Source organism: Manacus vitellinus, unplaced genomic scaffold (genome assembly GCF_001715985.3).
Source record: "Manacus vitellinus isolate BGI_N305 unplaced genomic scaffold, ASM171598v3 scaffold_5_pilon, whole genome shotgun sequence".
In the NCBI taxonomy this organism is placed as follows: domain Eukaryota; kingdom Metazoa; phylum Chordata; class Aves; order Passeriformes; family Pipridae; genus Manacus; species Manacus vitellinus.
The window spans coordinates 4,498,165-4,516,432 of NW_021940682.1; the positions used below are offsets into that span (position 1 = coordinate 4,498,165).

The window sequence follows — 18,268 nt, forward strand, 5'->3', positions numbered from 1 at the left end:
CTCTCCAGTCTGTCTGCATCTTCCTTGATCTTCTAGGACCTTGGGATCTAGAACTAGCCACAGTATTGTCCTAGACATCATTAATTTGGAATTGACTTACACGCCTGAGCATAGTGATTTATATCTTTCTTGAAATATTTATGCAGATGGAGGAGTTCACTTTTGAGCCATTTCCTCTTTTGCTAAGATTATCACAAATCTACTCTACAGTTTTCCAGTTCTCATCAGATTTTCAGTTGGAAGTATGTCTGAAAAGTAATGCACAGTTGCAGAAAGCTATGAACTTAAGGGGAAAATAATGTTAGGGGTTTTTTTCAAGTATTAGTTTTTAGAAATGAAAAGTAGCTGTAAAACTTTTAAAAATGCTAAAAAAATTTAAATTTCCGTCAGTGACTTCACAGTTTTGAATAAAATCTCTTTCTCAGAGGAGAACAACTACATCAAGCATTCTAGTAGTCACTAATAATTGATGTTTTTTGGCTTATGCAACCACTGGAAATTGTGCCAGTCTCTTTAGGATTCCCTTTAGAATATATGAAAAATGTATATAATAACATGAAAATATCCTCTAATGGCATAGTTCTGCAATGCGTGTTTTAAATACATCTATTACATATAAAAACCAGTATGAGTGTCAACCTTTCTGCTGCCATGCAGGCTATAGAAAGATGGGATATTCTGGACCTTTAGTCCTTTTCATCATTCTGTATTTTAGGATATTAATTGCTGGGTTTGCTGTGATATAGAACTTTTGCTCAATATAACCTTCAACCAGCTCACCAGCTCTCAAATTTCTACTCAAGCCGAATAGTAAGTATTTTTGGGAAATGAATGTGTAAGAGGATATGCAGTTTCAGCAAGGAAACTAAGAGGTATAATATTCAGTCTCTCTCTATATATATCTATCATACTGGGATGACTCAAGTTGGACTCGAGTTAGAAGGCAGGCTCTAATACTGCTGGGAATATACACAAGGACATTCAGTAACTGGAGAGGGATGCCAAATTTTTCCATCCATAAGTTATGTAACTATGGGGTTTTAGGAAACCTGCTCTTCATGAATAAGGTTTGGTACTGAATTTTGATATATCTTAGATTTAATTTTCAAAGGAGCTTCACTGATTTCTGTATGTGTTGGAGACCAGTTTTTTATCCATCAAAATGTGTTGTACAGGATGGAGTTTCTTTTGCTGAATCTGGGTTTTATTTCTGTGCCCCCCTGACTGGAAACTTAAATTTTTTAGTATCTATTTCTAAGATTTTCTGAATAAAAAACAGCTTTTCTAGCCTTTCTGTAAGGAAAAAAGAGTCACCCCTGGTTCATCTGCTGGCTGGGAAGGTTGGCTTTTGGAGCATCTGAGAGTGGCAGGATCTCAGATGTGAGGGGTGGTCGTTAACGAAGGCGTGCCAAGGCTCTAATTAATACTACACTTTCTCTTTTGGTTGCCTTCTCTAGGAAGCTGCTGGAAGAATGCTGTGACCCCGGGCAGCTCTTTGCCATGACAAAGCTGAACTCCCCGATGGGAAAGAACCTCTGGTTCGACGGGGAATTTTTATATTCTGTCACAATCGACAATGCAACTTACTCTCTCTTCCCACAGGTTAGTAACTGTTTTTATTGCCACTTTAAGTATTAATATACTAAATGGTAGCATGGTACAAAGGAGCATGAATAGGCTAAAGGCTTGTCAAGAAATTGAGTCTTCATTTCTTGGTACAAAACAATTTTTTTTTTTTTTTTTACTTCCATGTTCTGAAAATTTTGTTGCTATGCATATTAATATTTCCTTGGCTGCTTTTTGGGTGTGCAGATGTACACAAGGGCTGGTGAAATTGGGTCACCCATCTTGATTCTTAAAATGCTGAAATTCGGTCTATTTTAAGTAGGTGATTTCTGCATTTCAGTCAGGGATCACACTCACTGTGAGCCTGATCTCTCACCTAGGATTGCTTCAGTTGAGATCTGTACAGATCACATGCGACAGTACTTTGTGTGAAGGTGTTACAAGTTAATGAAGTTTGTTGGTGACAATCAATGTGAGCCCAACAACAGAAGCCAACAACTTGACTTTGTTGATTCTTGCTGTTTTTGAATGTTAGAAGTGATTATTGTTGTTCAGCAAAGGTGTTTTGGGTTAAGTACAGGGTTTTTGAGTGATGGCAGTTTGCGGTACTGATCTAAGCTGCTTCTTGTTTATTTAATTAATATATGAACTGATGTTAAATAACGAGGTTGTTATATTGAATTTTGTATGTGGAAGGAGAGATGTTTTATGTGGCTACACGCTTAAAGAAAGCCAAATGTCTGGATGTATTAATTGATTTACATGTTGCTTTAATTTCTCAAACTGAAGGCATATGAATTTGTTAAGCCTCCCAGTAGATGTTGAATCATTCACACTGGGCTTTTTGTTTGTTGCTCTTTCAGTTAAACATTTAGCAGAGTTCTTACTTGTTAACCTCATCCCGCCAATAAAGCATGAAAAAGTTGGTTTGGTTTGGTTTGGTTTTTTTTTAAAGTAGTTTCCAAGATCTCAAAAACAGTTATGACTTTCAATGAGTTTCTTTTAATGGAGAAGTGTGAGGGGAAACTGTTGTGCAGGGCAGAGGAGATAGGAACAGCCACTTCCTATGTTGAGACATCATCCTGAGGAGCAGTTTTACAGCTGTGTCTTGTTCAGGCTGCCAGTCTCCTGTCTTGTCACTTGTGCCTGTTGCCATGATCCAGACAATGGACCTTGGCTTCCCTCAGGCTGCTCCCAGCTGCTGTGTCCCTGCAAGCTCAGCAAACAAGTAGATGCTGAAACCTGCATGGCAAGTGGGGTTTTTTTCCTGCAGTACAGCTGGAAAGGGGCTGCCCACCTTGAGTGAATTTCTGGAGACTGGCAAAAAGTTTATGATGTGTTGCAGAGCAGTGGCTCTAAGTCTTTTTCTGTGATTATGAGTGTGATTTGTTGCTACAATATTGCATCATTTATTGGAGAGAACAGAAACCCTTGGCAGAGCTGTGTACTTTGTACCACACAAAGGTACTGGCAACAGCTGCTCAAAATGTGTAAGTCCTTTCCAGGGTTTCACAAAAACCCCACCTGGGCTGGCACAGAGAGGTCACTGTTCTGTGATGAATTTGGGATTTTAGATTTGATTTTCTTTGTATTAAAACCTAGCATTCTGCTTGGCTGCAGAGGTGTTTTACCTCCTCTCAGAGAAAAGAGCTGAGTGCTGGATGGACTCCTTTAGAGAGGTCATTGCTGGTTAGGGAGAAATCATGGTCTGGAACTCGAGTGGTTCCTGGGCTCCCAAGCCCCATCTTCAAGGTTTATCAGTTGGCTGGATCAAGAGTAAGGATCTGGGAAGTCCTGGAAAGATAAACTCCTGAGGGACAAGGTGAGGGGTGGAGTTGGGACTTCAGTGTCCCTTAGGCTTGCCAAGCGCTCCATGAAGAGGATGGGTAGATGCTGCTGCTGGTGGTGGAAAAGGTGAATTTTTCTGATGTTCCAACTGTGGAACAATGCTAGAAAGCAGCTCTGGGAGTGGTGCCAGAAATGCTGCCCCTTTAATGAATCGATGGGCAGTTCGTTCCTGACAAATGCTACTCACTACTACTCCTTCTTTCCTTGCAAGTACCACTGCCTCTAATTTGATGTGTTATTCCTAAGTATTTTGCCCAGAGGAATTTCGTAGGCCTTTATCAGATGAAATCCCGGTAGGCTTAAAAGCTTAGGAAGATTTATTTGCGGTAAATTTTTAAGTGAAGTATTTCTCTACTTCTCTCTTTGTTTCAAGAAAAATACTCACCTAAATTTTTCAGGCTCCCTCTTTGAAGAATGGTGTCTATTAGCTTGCTAGCGACTGGCAGGCGAGTTTTGTGAAGATGAATATTCCTTTCAAAAGTATCCAGAAGCTTAAAACCTCTCATAAAATATGGTTAATACTCTGAAATGCCCAGGGGATGTAACAGGAATGTAAAGGGCCGCAGCTATGTTGATATAACCAAAAAAATATTTCCTCTGGAATAAATAAAACTGGCTCCATCCACATCAATCTGCTGGGCTTAAGCAATTTTGTGCTTGCAGAAGATTTCTCAGTCCCGAACCAGTTACTAACTTATACAATAATGTAACTCAAAACCGAATAGGAAACTTGCCATATTTCATGGCATAGAGTGAGCTGGCTAATGCATCAATGGAGCCTTTTACAGGAATAAATAAGTATGTCAGGACTTAATATGTAAAATGTCTCTTACTCTTGAATGGCAACAATACAAAATAGAATATTTTTTTCTTCTGAGCAATCTATATTTAAAGTTCTTACAACTGGGCCAACATTTTCTGATAGAGTGCTTTTCCAGTAAAAATACTGTTTCATGAAAATATAAATTTAATATCAGTTCATTGGTTTTTCAGTTTTTCTTTGAAGTGAAAAGGTTAAAAGGTTTTGGTGGTATTATATTATTTCATTGTACCATTTTTTTAATGTAATATTTCAACTGTTAGATTTCTTTTTTTTAATCAAGTCCTTTGCTAGCCTTTTATTCCTCAGACCTTGCATGATTATATTATTCCCCTTTTTATTTTTTCAAGTTTTTGAGAGGCCAAGGGAGAAAACTGCAAAAGAAAAAAGCTTTTATGTGGAAATAGTCATTCAGTGTTTCATTTCAGTTCATGAGAACAAAATTTGAAGTTGCAGAGTTCTGTGTGAACCCGTAATTCCAGTTGCTGGAAGTAGCTCCTCTTAGTCTACCCCTCTCTGTGTTGTTTCCCCCCGATATCAAGAATTAAATTTTTTTTGAAGCAGAAATGAAATGTTACACAGACTGCACCATCTTTTCCATCCTGGAGAGAAACTGCTAATGGCTCATTGTCAATACCTAAAGGTCAGGAGAAGGTGCAGCTCAGGATGTGGCTCATCAGAGAAGACAGACTAGCATGCAGTGAGGGTGCCCACCTACAGCCCATATCCCAGGAATAGGCTAAGCTGAGTTGCCTGGAGCTGTTGGATAATGGAGTGTCACTTCAATTAAAATCAGATATTTTTTGACAGCAGCTTTGTTATGTTACTTGCTGTGATCTACAGCATTATTTCCCACTCTTAGGAGACAAGAAGCATAGAGTCTGCATATCACTGTAGGCGTAGTTTAATCTTAACAGCGAAAGGTTATTCCTACGACCTACCTTCCACTCCTCTAAACCTTTTAATTCAGACTTAGAGTTTCAATATCAGCCAGTAATTTTGGTATGTGTCTGGAGGCACTGAGAGTTCAGAGATGTAGGTAACCCCACTACAGTCTTGGCTGGATAAATGTCTGAGTAGCCAGGCTGCCATGTCTCATGTTGGCCACTAAAGGTCATGGGAACACACTGATGTAATTCCTCTCCATTGTGGACCAACTATTATACAGAACAGAGAACTGTGTGTTGGGGAGTGTCCCTGATGGGACAGAGACATACACCCTCCTTGCTCTCCAATCTGGAAGTTTAGCCATGCAGCTCTGGTCCTGTTGTGTTGCATTGAGGCACAACAGAAAGCATTACTAGCATTTTCCACCCTTTGCCATCTGACTAGAATGGAAGAAACCAGGCTTCCATATATTCCTCCAGTAATTTTTAGATACTATGAGTAAGTGTGATGTAACCACAGGAGTAGCTGGGATGTAACTCAAAACCATGTGAGAGAAACGTGAGCTAACACTCATCTGCTTTTGAGTTACAGAATAGAACAAGCCCCAGTTTCAAATGTTTTTTTTTGGGATATTTTTTCAGTCTTTCCTGTCTTTTTCTTCCTCAGAGTTTCAAAAGCAAATTTCAGACTATCTTTAGCATTAGAGGGGAAAAACCCCTCACCCTAGTATTTAGTTGTTAATGCAAATAATTGATTTTTGTTACTTGTTGACTAAAGCCTATAGAAAGGAAAAACTGAGGTGAATTTTTGAGGTCTTTCCCCATCCCCCAAAGGGTTAAAAAATAGTTAAATCAAATGTAACTTTTCACTCTGCCATGCAGAGTATTGGTTTGGAGGGTAGAGAAGTTGAATACATTTCAAAAGATATTTCAAATGTTATACTTCAGCTTTTAATTTGGCAAATTGAAAAATATTCAGTTGTATTGAAGCAGTTACACTTGTTTGGTACCAATAAATTATGTCAAATTACTAAAGTGTGGTTCCACAGCTGATCAAATCCCTTCTAAAGTTTCACCTGCAGTATGCTGTCAGCTAGAAGAGGGGCTGCTTGCATTGAGCTTCTCATGAATAGTCATCAGAAATGGTGTTGGAGAAATCCAAAGGAAAAAACTGCAGGCCACAAACAAGTCTGGGAAAGGTGACATCAGTTTCTGGATACCTTGTGATCAAGAAAAAGGTGATATTTTTCAAATTGCATATATAATATAGATATTTATTTGAAGTTCAAATTCTTATTCTTAATATAAAGGCAGGTGAAAAGTTAGTTGCTCTGATTGCAGCTGTAAGATGGAGACATTCTCTGACGTTTTCTGTGTTTCCTGAATGGTGTATTGGGTAACAGTGAATTATTTTATGATCATGCTGTGAGATTTGTGGTTTTCACTCAGAGTGCCTGTTAGATTTTGGGAACTTGTTTAGTTTTTCTTGGTTGTTCACAACGATCTTCATTTGGGCAGAGATTGTAGTGTCCCCCTCTGATGGAGCTACTGGTGCTGTTTCAAAGTGAATTCCCTGCTCTTAGAATTATAGCCCACAGCTAGTAGAATAATTTGTAATTATTTCAGGGAAATAATTCAGATTTGGAAAGGGAGTTTGGTGTAGAGTCTGCAGGCTTGATCCCTTACTGCATGTTGAAAATGACAGGAAAAACATTCTCATCCTGAGGAAGAAAAATGACTGTTTGGTTCCAGCAAAAGGTGAGGCCTAGGAGCAACCCATTCTGGGAAGGGTTAGGTGGGAGCACAGCTGCTCTGCAGGTGCACAGGTGCTCTGCAGGGTGGAATGTGAAGCTATAGCTGTGTGAAGAACATGAACTCCTTTAAGAGGACCATGTTACCTTGCTTTACCAACGCTCTGTGTTGTTGGACTGATTTTAGACGCAGGTGATCCAGAACTTGTGTGTAAAATGAGAAGCCACCTGAAGCGAAGTGGACTAGGATTTGATGGACTGTGGTGCTGCCAGGAATTATTGCCTTTGGTGTTGACTTTGGAAGAACTCTGTTAATTTTTTGTTAGCAATCTAACTTATGGAAGTCCTCTGCTCTCAGTAATGCTCTCTATCTAGTAACTGCTTGGAGAAATACATTGAAATATTGGCTGTCATATGTGTCCTGGTATTTTTTTTTATGTCTTAGATAGGGACATGAAGTGCCTGTAGACTTAACAGTTATTGAGCATCTTTTTTATCTATTTTTGTTAATTCTACTGTCTAAATTGTAGCTCTCTGACTGCGTTTGAGTTGTATTTAATCAGGATTTGGGGGAATTTTTTGGTGCTGTCCCATGTCTTCCTTTTTTTATTTCCTTTATTTCCCCCCATCCCCCCATGCATACTATAATGCAAACTCTGTTCTTGATTGGGGCTACATTTATTCATTCAAACTGAAACTGTAATTAATAAACATTAATACAAATAATAATTAATAAACAGGAATTATTGCAAACATGAAAAATGTGCTGTATACTATAAGGTGAAGAGATAGTTAAATCTTGTGAAGTAACACCTGTGTGTTAGAAAAGCAACTAATAAGAGATCTTCTTTTTAATTATTTAAGCAATTGTATCATATAGTGTCTTTTGTAAACTGGGAGATGAAATACTGTCTGTAGAGACCTAACAAACTATGCTCTTTTGGGGCTTGAATCTTCCCTTCAGTCCTAGATAATCTCTAGCCATTGGCATGGGGGTGATTGAAATAAAAAAATGTGGCTTAATATTTACTTAAGTGAAACCCCAACCCTCACTTTGATTCCATGCTGACTAATTCCAAATTGTGTAATTGGACCATTTTGTGCAGCCTGTTAGTAAACTGGAATAGGGCATCATCTGTTCTAGCTGGTCAGTTAAACAAAAGCCATAGTCCATCTGAAACTGCTCCATAGAGATGAGATGCAAACATGCCTGATGGTGAAAATCAAAATTATGCTAAAAAACCTGAGATGGAATGTGTATGGTTTGAAGTAATTAACTAGAGGACGAGCAACATGCCCTTGTTGAAGTAGTTGAGACAGACTAAGGAGCTGCTTTCTGTCCCTGTTGATCATCACTGGATGTGGTCTCTCTGGGCTTGTTGAAATTTCTTCAGCCAAGCTGCCAGGCCAGGCTGTCTTGGGTGAGCCTAATTTTTCTGGAGTTTATCTGCAATAATGCACATGCCAAATTGGCTTTATGTCAGTCGGTGCAAATACAGAAATAGATGCTGACCTTTCCAAATGTAAGGGAGAGAAAGGGAAGGACTAGATCTGGCTGCAAAGTGTCAGTTTGGCCCGCAGGCAGGCAAAGAGGAGCGGCTGCCCTAACTCAACCTTTCTATTTCAAATCTAAACTGACTGAGCACCCATCACTCTTTTTCCTAGGTAATACAAGAGCTGATCCAGTGCCTTTGCCAGACAAACCCTTATGCCTTGGTGCACTCAGAACCCCCCCTCACAGATCAATCCCACCTCTGTTTGGGGCTTTGGGGATAGGAGATTGTGGAAGAGCAATTGTGGTCCGGCTTCTGCCACGTTATGGATATGGAGCTGTACAAAAAGAAGTGTGAAATCCTGTGGGATTGTTGTGGAGCCACCTGAGACAGAAGGAATGTGGGGTGTTTTCAAGGGGATAATTCAACCATGAGGGTGTTGCAGCTTGCACTGATTTTATATTTGGAAAGCGCTTTCAAAGATCTTATTTGATTCCTGTTGGTACTTGGGGCTGTACAGTTACTGACAGGTAAAATGGAAGGCTGTGCACCGAGCAGCTGCTGGCTGTGAAGTGGCCATGGCAGGGCTGGAGGCAGGGAAAAGGCTGAGCAATGTGGCAGTGGTGCTGTCCCAGGGAGGGAGGGAAGGGGCACTGTGGAAGGGCAGAGGCACGAAGGATCTCATGACACAGTGGATGCTTGCACACATTTCTACTCATTAGCTGCACAACTGAAATGTTCTGCCTCGAGTAACATTCTTACAGTACCTAGAAGTCAGAGCTACAGATGTTGTGCTGTGGGATTGTAAAGTACAGAGCAAAAAGGCTTGAACTCAAAGAAGTGGACAGCGCAGCAAAGAGGGACAGAGAGGCTCTACTTCTGCCCTGGGAATTTTATGGGCTTTTTAGTCAACGTTCCTCTGCTTATGGGGACATAAAATTGCTGCTTTAGAAGCAAGAACTGTTGTAAGCAAAAGGATAATTAAAGGAAGTGGTCACAGATGAGAAGCTACAGGAACAGCAGATTTCTGGTGGCTACAAGTAACTACAGGGCATAGGAGCTGCCTGGCTGAGGGTATAAAAGTAGAAATAAGAGTGGGATCTAGTCCACCCAAAGTCAACACAAGTTTGTTTGGTTTATTTTGTTGTAGTTTTATGTAACTGATAAGATGCTAAAAGGAGATTGTTTCTCCATGCAGGGGTTTTTCTGGTAGAGAACTAATTTCTATACCTTTTACCTACTTCTACTTCTACCTACAGGTGCAATGATACCTTTGCTTCTTGAGTAAACTTTATCCTTTATATCCTGGCTACTTGTTGGCCTTTCATATTATCTATGAATTCTATTATTAAAATTCATCTTGTTGAGTTTAAAGACTCTTTACTGTACTTGTGACTATATATTTGAATCATTCAATGATCACAGTGCATTACATTAATTTTCTGTATGCAGTAGTTAGCTTATTTGGTGACATACTTCTTAAAATAGACTTAATACCCATACTGGTTTCTTTGAGGCATAGATTTAGTTGCATTTCATGCCTGGCTCTTACCACGTGGCAGAAGACTGAGTAGGAATTGATGGAATATTACGTTCTTCTGTTTTTCATACAGTTGTTTGTTTTCTTGATATGGCTCATGTAAATTTTACTGGAGTGAGACAGGATATTCAGTTATGTTCAGAAGGTATTTTTCATGTGCAGCAAAGATATAGCCCCACTTTCTCCCACGTGTTCCTAAATATAGGTGGAAGTGTGCCTTAGTGAAGTCTGCAGGCTTGGAGAAAGTCAGGGAAGGTTATGCCACTGCAGAAGCTATTAAGAAGGGGTAGCACAGTTACAAATCTTGTAGGAGGATTAAATAGTGGCTTTCAATAGATCCTTTATGTCTTCTTGCTTAGGGGGGAGTATAAGCCCAGTTTTATATTTAATGAGAACTCTGAAGTATTACGGTTCAGGAATTAACTTACGTAGCCAGGCATGGTTTATTTAGAGCCCTTATAACCTGATAAGGCATGGAAGGGAAGGTCTGTGGTTCTCTTCTGGAATAACTTCTATCATCTGAATCATTCCCACGAGGCAGGCATTGGCTTCCAAATGACATTTTGGACATTGGAAAAATAACACAGTAGTGTTTTTCGTCCATCACGAGGCACCAGACAAATCCTGTGATACTGGATGTGCAGGTCGCTCAGATCAAGAATCTATGCTGTTTTTTCCTTCTTGATCTACAGAGCTTATGCTTTCTTAGGGTCTTTAAGGAGAAATTTGACAATAAAATCTGTGGTGCAGATTGTCTACTGGCCAGTCACTACCAATCTGAGGTGACTTCAGTGTGTGGCAGCTAAAGGGTTAGTCTGTAGTGTCAGGCAAAGGCAAGATAACTGAAAATAGTGGCATCTTTACAGCTGAAATGAGCCAAAAATACAACATTTAATGGGCTTGTGAACTTGGACTTGTGTAATATAACTGTAAAGCCCAAATGCAGAAAGAAACAGATCTTTCCAGTGCAGAGATGGTGTCTTTTTTCTTACCTTCTTCATCTATAATTTCCTTTTTAAAGACTGTTTCAGACACTTATGCGAACTGTCGGCATTTGGGTTTGGGGACAGTTGGTGGGGCTGGGGACATTTGGCAGTGCTGGTGGCTTAGGCTCATTGGCTTTAGTCCAGTCCATCAATCCCAGAAGACTGCTGCTTAAATTTGCAGGATATTTTTGTGTAGGGTACAATATTGCCAGCACAATTCTGCACACTTATCTAAGTGAGCCCTTGATCTATAAGTTGGAAGTCAGTTATAAAAACCTGTGAGCAGGGTGAGGATGGAAGTTTTAAGGTTTCTGCATGCCAGTTTGGTGGCTGCAGTAGAGCTGTCTTAATATTCCCTCATGGAAGCACAGGCTCCAATGGCTGTATTTTTCTCAGTGTAGAATTTACTGGTCTAATGGTCTCCAATTTTAGAACGTCTGGATGAAGGACACTGGATCCGGATGATCATTTGTTCAGGAGGGAATTACCCACATTTTATAACATGTATTAGCTCTGTGTGCCCCAAAATGTTTTTTAGGAGCTCCCAAGTCATGCAGATGCATCTGGGTGCCTTCATTCTCCAGGTTGCTTAAAGCCCCATCCAACCTGACCTAGAGCACTTACAAATATGGGGCATCCACAGCTTCTCTGGGCATCCCCTTCCAGGGTCTACCACTCTTACAGTAAAAAATTTCTTTCTAACATCTAATCTAAATCTACTCTCTTTCTGGTTTTATCAGACATATTTGTCTAATAATTTTTTACAGCTTCCAGTAATGGAAATTCCATGGCCCACTGGGCAGGCCAGTCTAATACATTGCTGCCCTTATGCATAAGATATATTTCCTGACATCTAACTTGAAATTCCCCCTTGGCTATAATTTAAGAGATGTTTTCTTCTTATCTTTTCCACATATGACTGCTATCAAGTCTTCCCACAGTCTTTTTCTCTAGGCTAAACAACCACAAGTCTTTTAATAATATAGTTTTTTCTAGACATCTGAATATTTTTGTTTTTCTAATGCTCTGCAAAGAAGATATGTGACAATTGACTATGTGGTGCCCTCTGAAATGTATTTTCAGACTTCCCTTTTGGAGATGGCATCAATGCCATATCCTTTAGAAGGCAGAGCTTAATGTTGCCTTTCGGCGTGAACAAGCTGGTATTTAGAGTTGCTCATTATTTCTGTAGCCAGGAGATCACTGGATGTTGCTTATTAATGAGGCAAACTTAGTGTCCCAACAGATGTGCTTGTCTTTTCTCCCTGATCATGTGCACTGAGGACTGAACAGGGAACAAAGCTCAGGGATCTCCTTCCCGGAGTGAGACCTCTGTGTGCCACATTCACAGCTCTGATAATCTGCTTCAGCTAATCTTGCCCATCTTTCTGCCTCAGTAAACTGAATGTACTTCATGTAGCTGGAGACAGACAGATGGACAGTGGTGAGCTCTCTCTCTCTCTCCAGGGTGCACAGTGGAGATTGCACAGAGCTGCTGTTGTACATCTTTATTTCTCAGTGTACAGAGCCAAGCTGAGTTAGCCCTGCCTGCAGGGCATGAGGTAATACCGAGCAACCCTTGCTCTCTGTTGATGATTTTTAACAGGATGGTGACTGTGATTTGAACGGATAATGTGTAGTGCATTCTGGATTGTAGGCTGCCTGACATATTTATAGGCTAATTCATTAATAGGCATTCCTTCATCCAGACCATCTCCAGCCTTTTCCTTAACCTAAGACGTCCTGTGTTGTCCTGCTTCCCTTCCCTTGCAGCAGGGCTTGTATGCACAGTGTAGCTTGTTATTCAGGAGCAATGCTGCAAATTTCAGTGTTGGGACTAGGCTCAATAGGAGACAATTTAGGTAAAAGGAGACAATAAATGCAAAGGCTACACAGATCAATTCTGTGATCCAGTATTATACCAGAAAAAATGGGAAAGCCAAAGATGAATAATCCTTGTTTATGAGTATGATGCTCTTTATAACAATTCCCTCAAGCACTTTACAGTAATTCAAATTCAATGTATGGTGTTACTGCACAGCTAAGTCTATGCCTAGAAATCTCAGGAGACAATTAAAATGAGGGCTTCTGCATGGGGAGTTTGTGGAGAAGAAATACTGCAAAACCCCTTTTCCCCGCTCAATAAACAGACAGAGATGCTGAACCATTATTCCTTTTGCTTCACAGACAAAAAACTGGAAGAGACCTAGAGAGCCCTTGCAGTGTTTGGGGCAGTAGAGAGGAGCTCTTCTCCACCCTGTGGCATTGAGCAAGGCCTTGGAAAACTGGGACTATGTCATTTAAGTTCACCAGCACTGCTTTCCTGGCTCTGGTCTTGGCGGACATTGTGCAGTTCCAATTCCCCAGTTTAGGATCTGTCTTCCAAGGGATACCCAGGGCTGGCATCTCCTCATCCTAGCCTGGCTGTGGCTGTGGTTGGCACAGTGGTTGCATTCATCTTTTCACAGTGGCCACTAAGCAGGAAAATGTGGATGCACTGAAAGAATCTGTGGTGGGGAAATGACAACAAACTCTGTGGTAAAATAGGTGAAATGAAACCTGGTTACACTCACGTCAGTGGCAGTGTTCCAGTTGACTTGAGCATGGTCAGGATTTAGCCAACACTACCCTCTTGCTGAGTGTAGTTCTGCCAGGGACTCATAATTTTGGTATTGTGACTTCAAGGGTAACAAAGAATTTTTTTTTTTTTTCAGTTTCTCAGCCTGTATTAGCCGTTGTTTTCATGTGCTGAATGAGTTATCTTCTTCATCTAGTTTGACTGAGAAATACTTAATTGTACCCCTTAAGACAGACTCTGAGTGAAAAGACAAGGCAAATTTGAAACAGCCACTCAGACGGGATGACCCAATGGAAGAAGCGTGGAGGGGTGTGTGTGCTGGTTTCCAGATGTGGTAATAGGAACTCTTATTTTCTGCAACTTTTTCTTGAGAGAGGATCAGATCCAATCAACTTCAGGTATGAATTTACCCCAAATTGTCTACAGGGTGCCTGGATAGTCCCTGTGTTTTGTGAATTTCAAATTGAATGTCTGGTCACTTGAGAACAGACCATCTGAGGGATGAAGAAGTTGTAGAGAAAACCTATTTAGTGATAATTGGCAGTGGTGTCTTCTCTTTAGAGTTTGATATCTGCTACCATGGAGCACTTGTAAGGCTGAATACTCTTCTGAAACCTGCTGTTAGGAGAAGCCTGCAAAATAAATAACTTCTTCAGCGTAGATCAGAAACTTGCTTTTTGTAATTTCAAAGGGTCTCCATTCCTCCGAGATGAAAAGTGTAGATGCAGAGTTAGAAAGTGTTCGGGCTGGTTCTGTTCCAGTGTAAATTAGATTCTTCCTGCTTGCTTCATTATTAGCATTTTGATCCTGCAAGGAGCATAGCTGGGGAACTACTCATTCACAGTAATTAGCTATGCAAGGTATAATATCTGGTTTTATTCTTTTAAATATAAGGTTTCAACCCTTCTTTCCATTTTTCCTGCACTCTGAAGTTTGATATGGCAATTACCTCCGTGCAATATTACTCTTCCTAACCATGTAAACTTGATTTTCACACTGATTTGGTTTGTAAAATGTGTGTTAATAACTATGTCCCTGCTATCCTTTTCCTTTCCTTTCCCCTACTTGTGAGTATTGCTGGGTCTGTGCTTTGGGTACCGTTGCACTTCATTCTCTTTACCAGCTTTAGTTGAGGGTAATATTTGCCTTGGGTGAGGTGAAAGGTCAGCTTGACCTGGCAGGGACCTTAATGGGATAGATGTTACCCACTGTGGTTTGGTGATTCCAGCAGAGTGCTGGGGGGAGCTGGAGCAAAGGGGATCTGGTGTAACAGGCTGTCTGTGAGTACCTCTATCAAGTCACTTAACTTGAAGGTATTTACAGAAATGTGCACTTGCAAAAATATCACAATTTTTACTTAGCAGAGCTGCTTCTTCCATATCCCCAAGGTTTATCTCCCCACTGAAGGATGCAAGTTTCCATTCCTTCAGAGCACCTTCAGCTACAGAAAAGCAAGCTGGATTGTGTGTTGCCTTGCTCCTGACTAGCATCACCAGCTTAATTAGATTTTTATGATACATTTGTCACAAGTTAATATTTTACATGACTCTGTTATCCTTCCTTCTCCATGGAGCTGGCAATATACAAGGCAAAATCAAACCTGTACAAAATCAAAACAGATTTGCTAAGAGAGCTGACAGAGGTCTTGATTTCAGAAGTTACATGTTCTCATAGTAGGCACTTTTTCTTTAAATCTGTAAGAGCAAAACTCTGGTTTGTGAGTTGGGACAGGATCTTTCTGTGCCTAAGCTGAAATTTGAACTCAGTGTCTGACTGAGGAGAAAATGTAAAACCACAGTAAATAGACCATTTGTTGATAGCAACAGGTATTTTGATAATACAGAAGAACTGTGAACTAGCACGTACACTAAAGGTGTATTTGTGATTAATCCTGTTATGGTTAAGAGGGTGAGAGGAAATCAGTGTTTTTTCAAAACTGACTCATTACTGTGTACTTCTGTGTTGGCTCTTGTCAAAGATATCTGCTACCCACAGCATCCCTTTGGATCAGTATCCCCTTCTCTGGTGGAAAATGATGACAGCTCCCCGGCCTGCTGCTTCAGTTCTTTATCCTGCTTTTCCCACTGCATTTTTGTCTCTGAGATCTCCCCCGTGTAGTCCCCAGACCTCCCCACCTACTGCTGCTATTCTTCAGTCTTTGTTAGCGTCTCTTTCTAGTTGGCCTTTTAATCACAGTTAGGGGATCAGTTGACTCCCCCATTAATACTTTCTTGGCTGCTGTCATGTTCATGTTGTGTGGTGTTCACACAGCTTAGCACAGACCTTAGAGACAGAGAGTCATTACAGCGACACAGGCGAGCACAGGTCTCGTTTTGCACCTGCTTCACAGCAGTGTAACGCCTCTGGCTTCTCTGCTTTATCCCGCTGTGGGGATTTGAATCCTGCATAAAGATGAGACAACCCCCTTCCACGTAAGTGCTACTCCATTAGGCTGATGCTGGGGTAATTTGCACACCTGGAGTGAAATTCAAAGTGGTCTGGAAATGAATCACAAGTTTTCGTGGTCAATTTTTGAACTGTAAGATGATTTGCTCGTGATCGGTGTCAGGTAGGAGGTGCAGTTGCTTTGCTGCTGTGTATTCATTTGTTGTCTAGATGGCTTTTTTCCTCCCTGTAGTAATACTGTGTACTAATGTTTTGCTGCTATTCTGATAGCTTTATTGTGGCTTTGAAGGTATAAGAACACAGATAAAACAAGCTTTGTCAGGAGAGGTAATATTTTTTATTAAAGCAAGGTAAGCTTGGCTCTTGCAGCATGCTCCTTTCCTGCTGATCCCACAAGACAAGTTTCACTGTTCTCTGTTGTGTGGATGGGGAAGCAAGGAGTCACCTAAGGTGATTAGCAGAACCTAAGTTTGCTGATGACACAAAGCTGGGGGCAGGGGCTGATACCCTTCAGAAGAAACTCGTCAGGCTGGAGAGATGGGCTGAGAAGAACTGTCTGAAGTTCAACAAAGGCAAGTGCAGGGTCCTGCACCTGGAGAGGCATAACCCCGGGCACCAGCAAAGGCTAGGGTCTGACCTGCTGGGAAGCAGCTCTGCAGGAAAGGATCTGGGGGTCCTGGTGGACAACCAGCTGTCCATGAACCAGCGTTGTGTCCTTGTGGCCAAAAAGGCCGAGGAGATCCTGGGGTGCATTAGGAAGAGCATTGCCAACAGGTCAAGGGAGGTGATCCTGCCGCTCTGCTCAGTCCTGGTGAGGCCACATCTGGAGTGCTGCCTCCAGTTCTGAGCTTCTCAGTACAAGAGAGACATGGAGCTCCTGGAACAGGTCCAGCAGAGGGTGATGAAGATGATTAAGGGACTGGAGCATCTCTCTTACAAGGAGAGGCTGAGGGAGTTGGGCCTGTTCAGCCTTGAGAAGAGGCGAGTGAGGAGGGACCTCATTAATATCTATCAGTATCTGAAAGGAGAGTGTCAGAGGATGGACCAGGCTCTGCTCAGTGGTGCCAAGCAATGGGACAAGAGGAAAAGGGCAGAAACTGATGTGCAGGAAGTTCCACCTGAACATGAGGAAGCACTTCTTTGCTGTGCAGGTGACCAGGCACTGGAACAGACTGCCCAGAGAGGTTCTGGAGTCTCCTCACTGGAGATATTGCAGAACTGTCTGGACACAATCCTGTGCTTTAGGATGGCCCTGCTTGAGCAGGGAGATGGGACCAGATGACCCACTGTGTTCCCTTCCAACCTTGCCCAGCCTGCTATTCTGTAATGTAGAGCAGAACTCCAGTGCAAATAACATATAATATGCACTATATGCTTGGTTTGCTGCATCTGAAGGAAAAAATGCACAATTCTTTAAAGTTTAAAATGCCTGTATGAAGTTTTGGTACATTCTGTATTTCCCTGATCTGAGCCACTGAGCTTCCAGTCCTGTCCAGTATGACTCAGTGGTAAAAGAGGACTTCAGAAGGTTCACTGGCATAAAAAGGTCTTTTTTTTCATCTTTTAGATTGCTGGACTTTAAGCTCGTATCCTACACTTCTGAAATTTAACTGGGTAGTTGCTAAATTTTAGCAAGCAATGTAGTCAAACCAGGCAGGGTATATACCAATCACAGGCAACATGATGTTTACCTAACTTCAGCTGGATTACGCTTTTCTTTTCATTAATCCTTCATAATTAGAATCTTGTTCATACTTACTTTCTGAATTTTCCTGCGGCGGGAAGTTCTCCATTATGGCCTTGCACTATTTTTGTATCAATGTTTTCCTTGCCTGTCTGTACATGCAGCATCCCCTCTTGTTAGACTTCTCCCCAACCCATTATTTAGAAGTACGAACACATTATGTTTCTTTCTTTTGCTCTCCTTTTTGGTTTTGTTTCTCTTTTTTTGATCTTTTTTAGATCACAAAAATACCTCGATTCCACTCTCAGTTAACATGTTGTGATGATACTTGTCTGTGGTATTTTAAAGTTAATTTGATATTATTTTAAAGCTCTACAAATCAGATTTTTGGAAACTGTATGAAATTATTTTGTTAAATAGCTCATTAACAGGCCAGGTGTGGCTCACTTTTGAAACCTCCTTTAAACTTGAGTAGATACAGAAAATCTGAGATGTGCAGTAGTCCTGATTTGACAGCGGTCCAAATCAGTCAATTCACAGCCCCTTTCTCTGTAAATTTAAGAACGTTTTTTTCTATCTTCTGTCAAATAGGTTAACATCCTCTTGTACTTTCAAGGAAGCGAAATACTGTACAACTTGCAGAAATGTGACAGGTATGCGTGTGGCTTCGAGTAACCTTTCCGCCAGAATTCATGGAATTTCCCTTTCA

At 41.0% G+C, this 18,268-nt stretch overlaps 1 protein-coding gene across 1 annotated transcript in view; it reads left to right on the top strand.

Annotated features, from left to right (window-relative positions):
• Positions 1–1,448: 1,448 nt before the first annotated feature.
• Positions 1,449–18,268, top strand: part of ST8SIA1 (ST8 alpha-N-acetyl-neuraminide alpha-2,8-sialyltransferase 1) — an 82,917-nt gene continuing 66,097 nt past the window's right edge. The window contains exon 1 of the mRNA XM_029963659.1: positions 1,449–1,602. Within this exon, the coding sequence (XP_029819519.1) occupies positions 1,501–1,602 (102 nt within the window). The 5' untranslated portion in view covers positions 1,449–1,500. The remainder of the gene's footprint in view (positions 1,603–18,268) is intronic.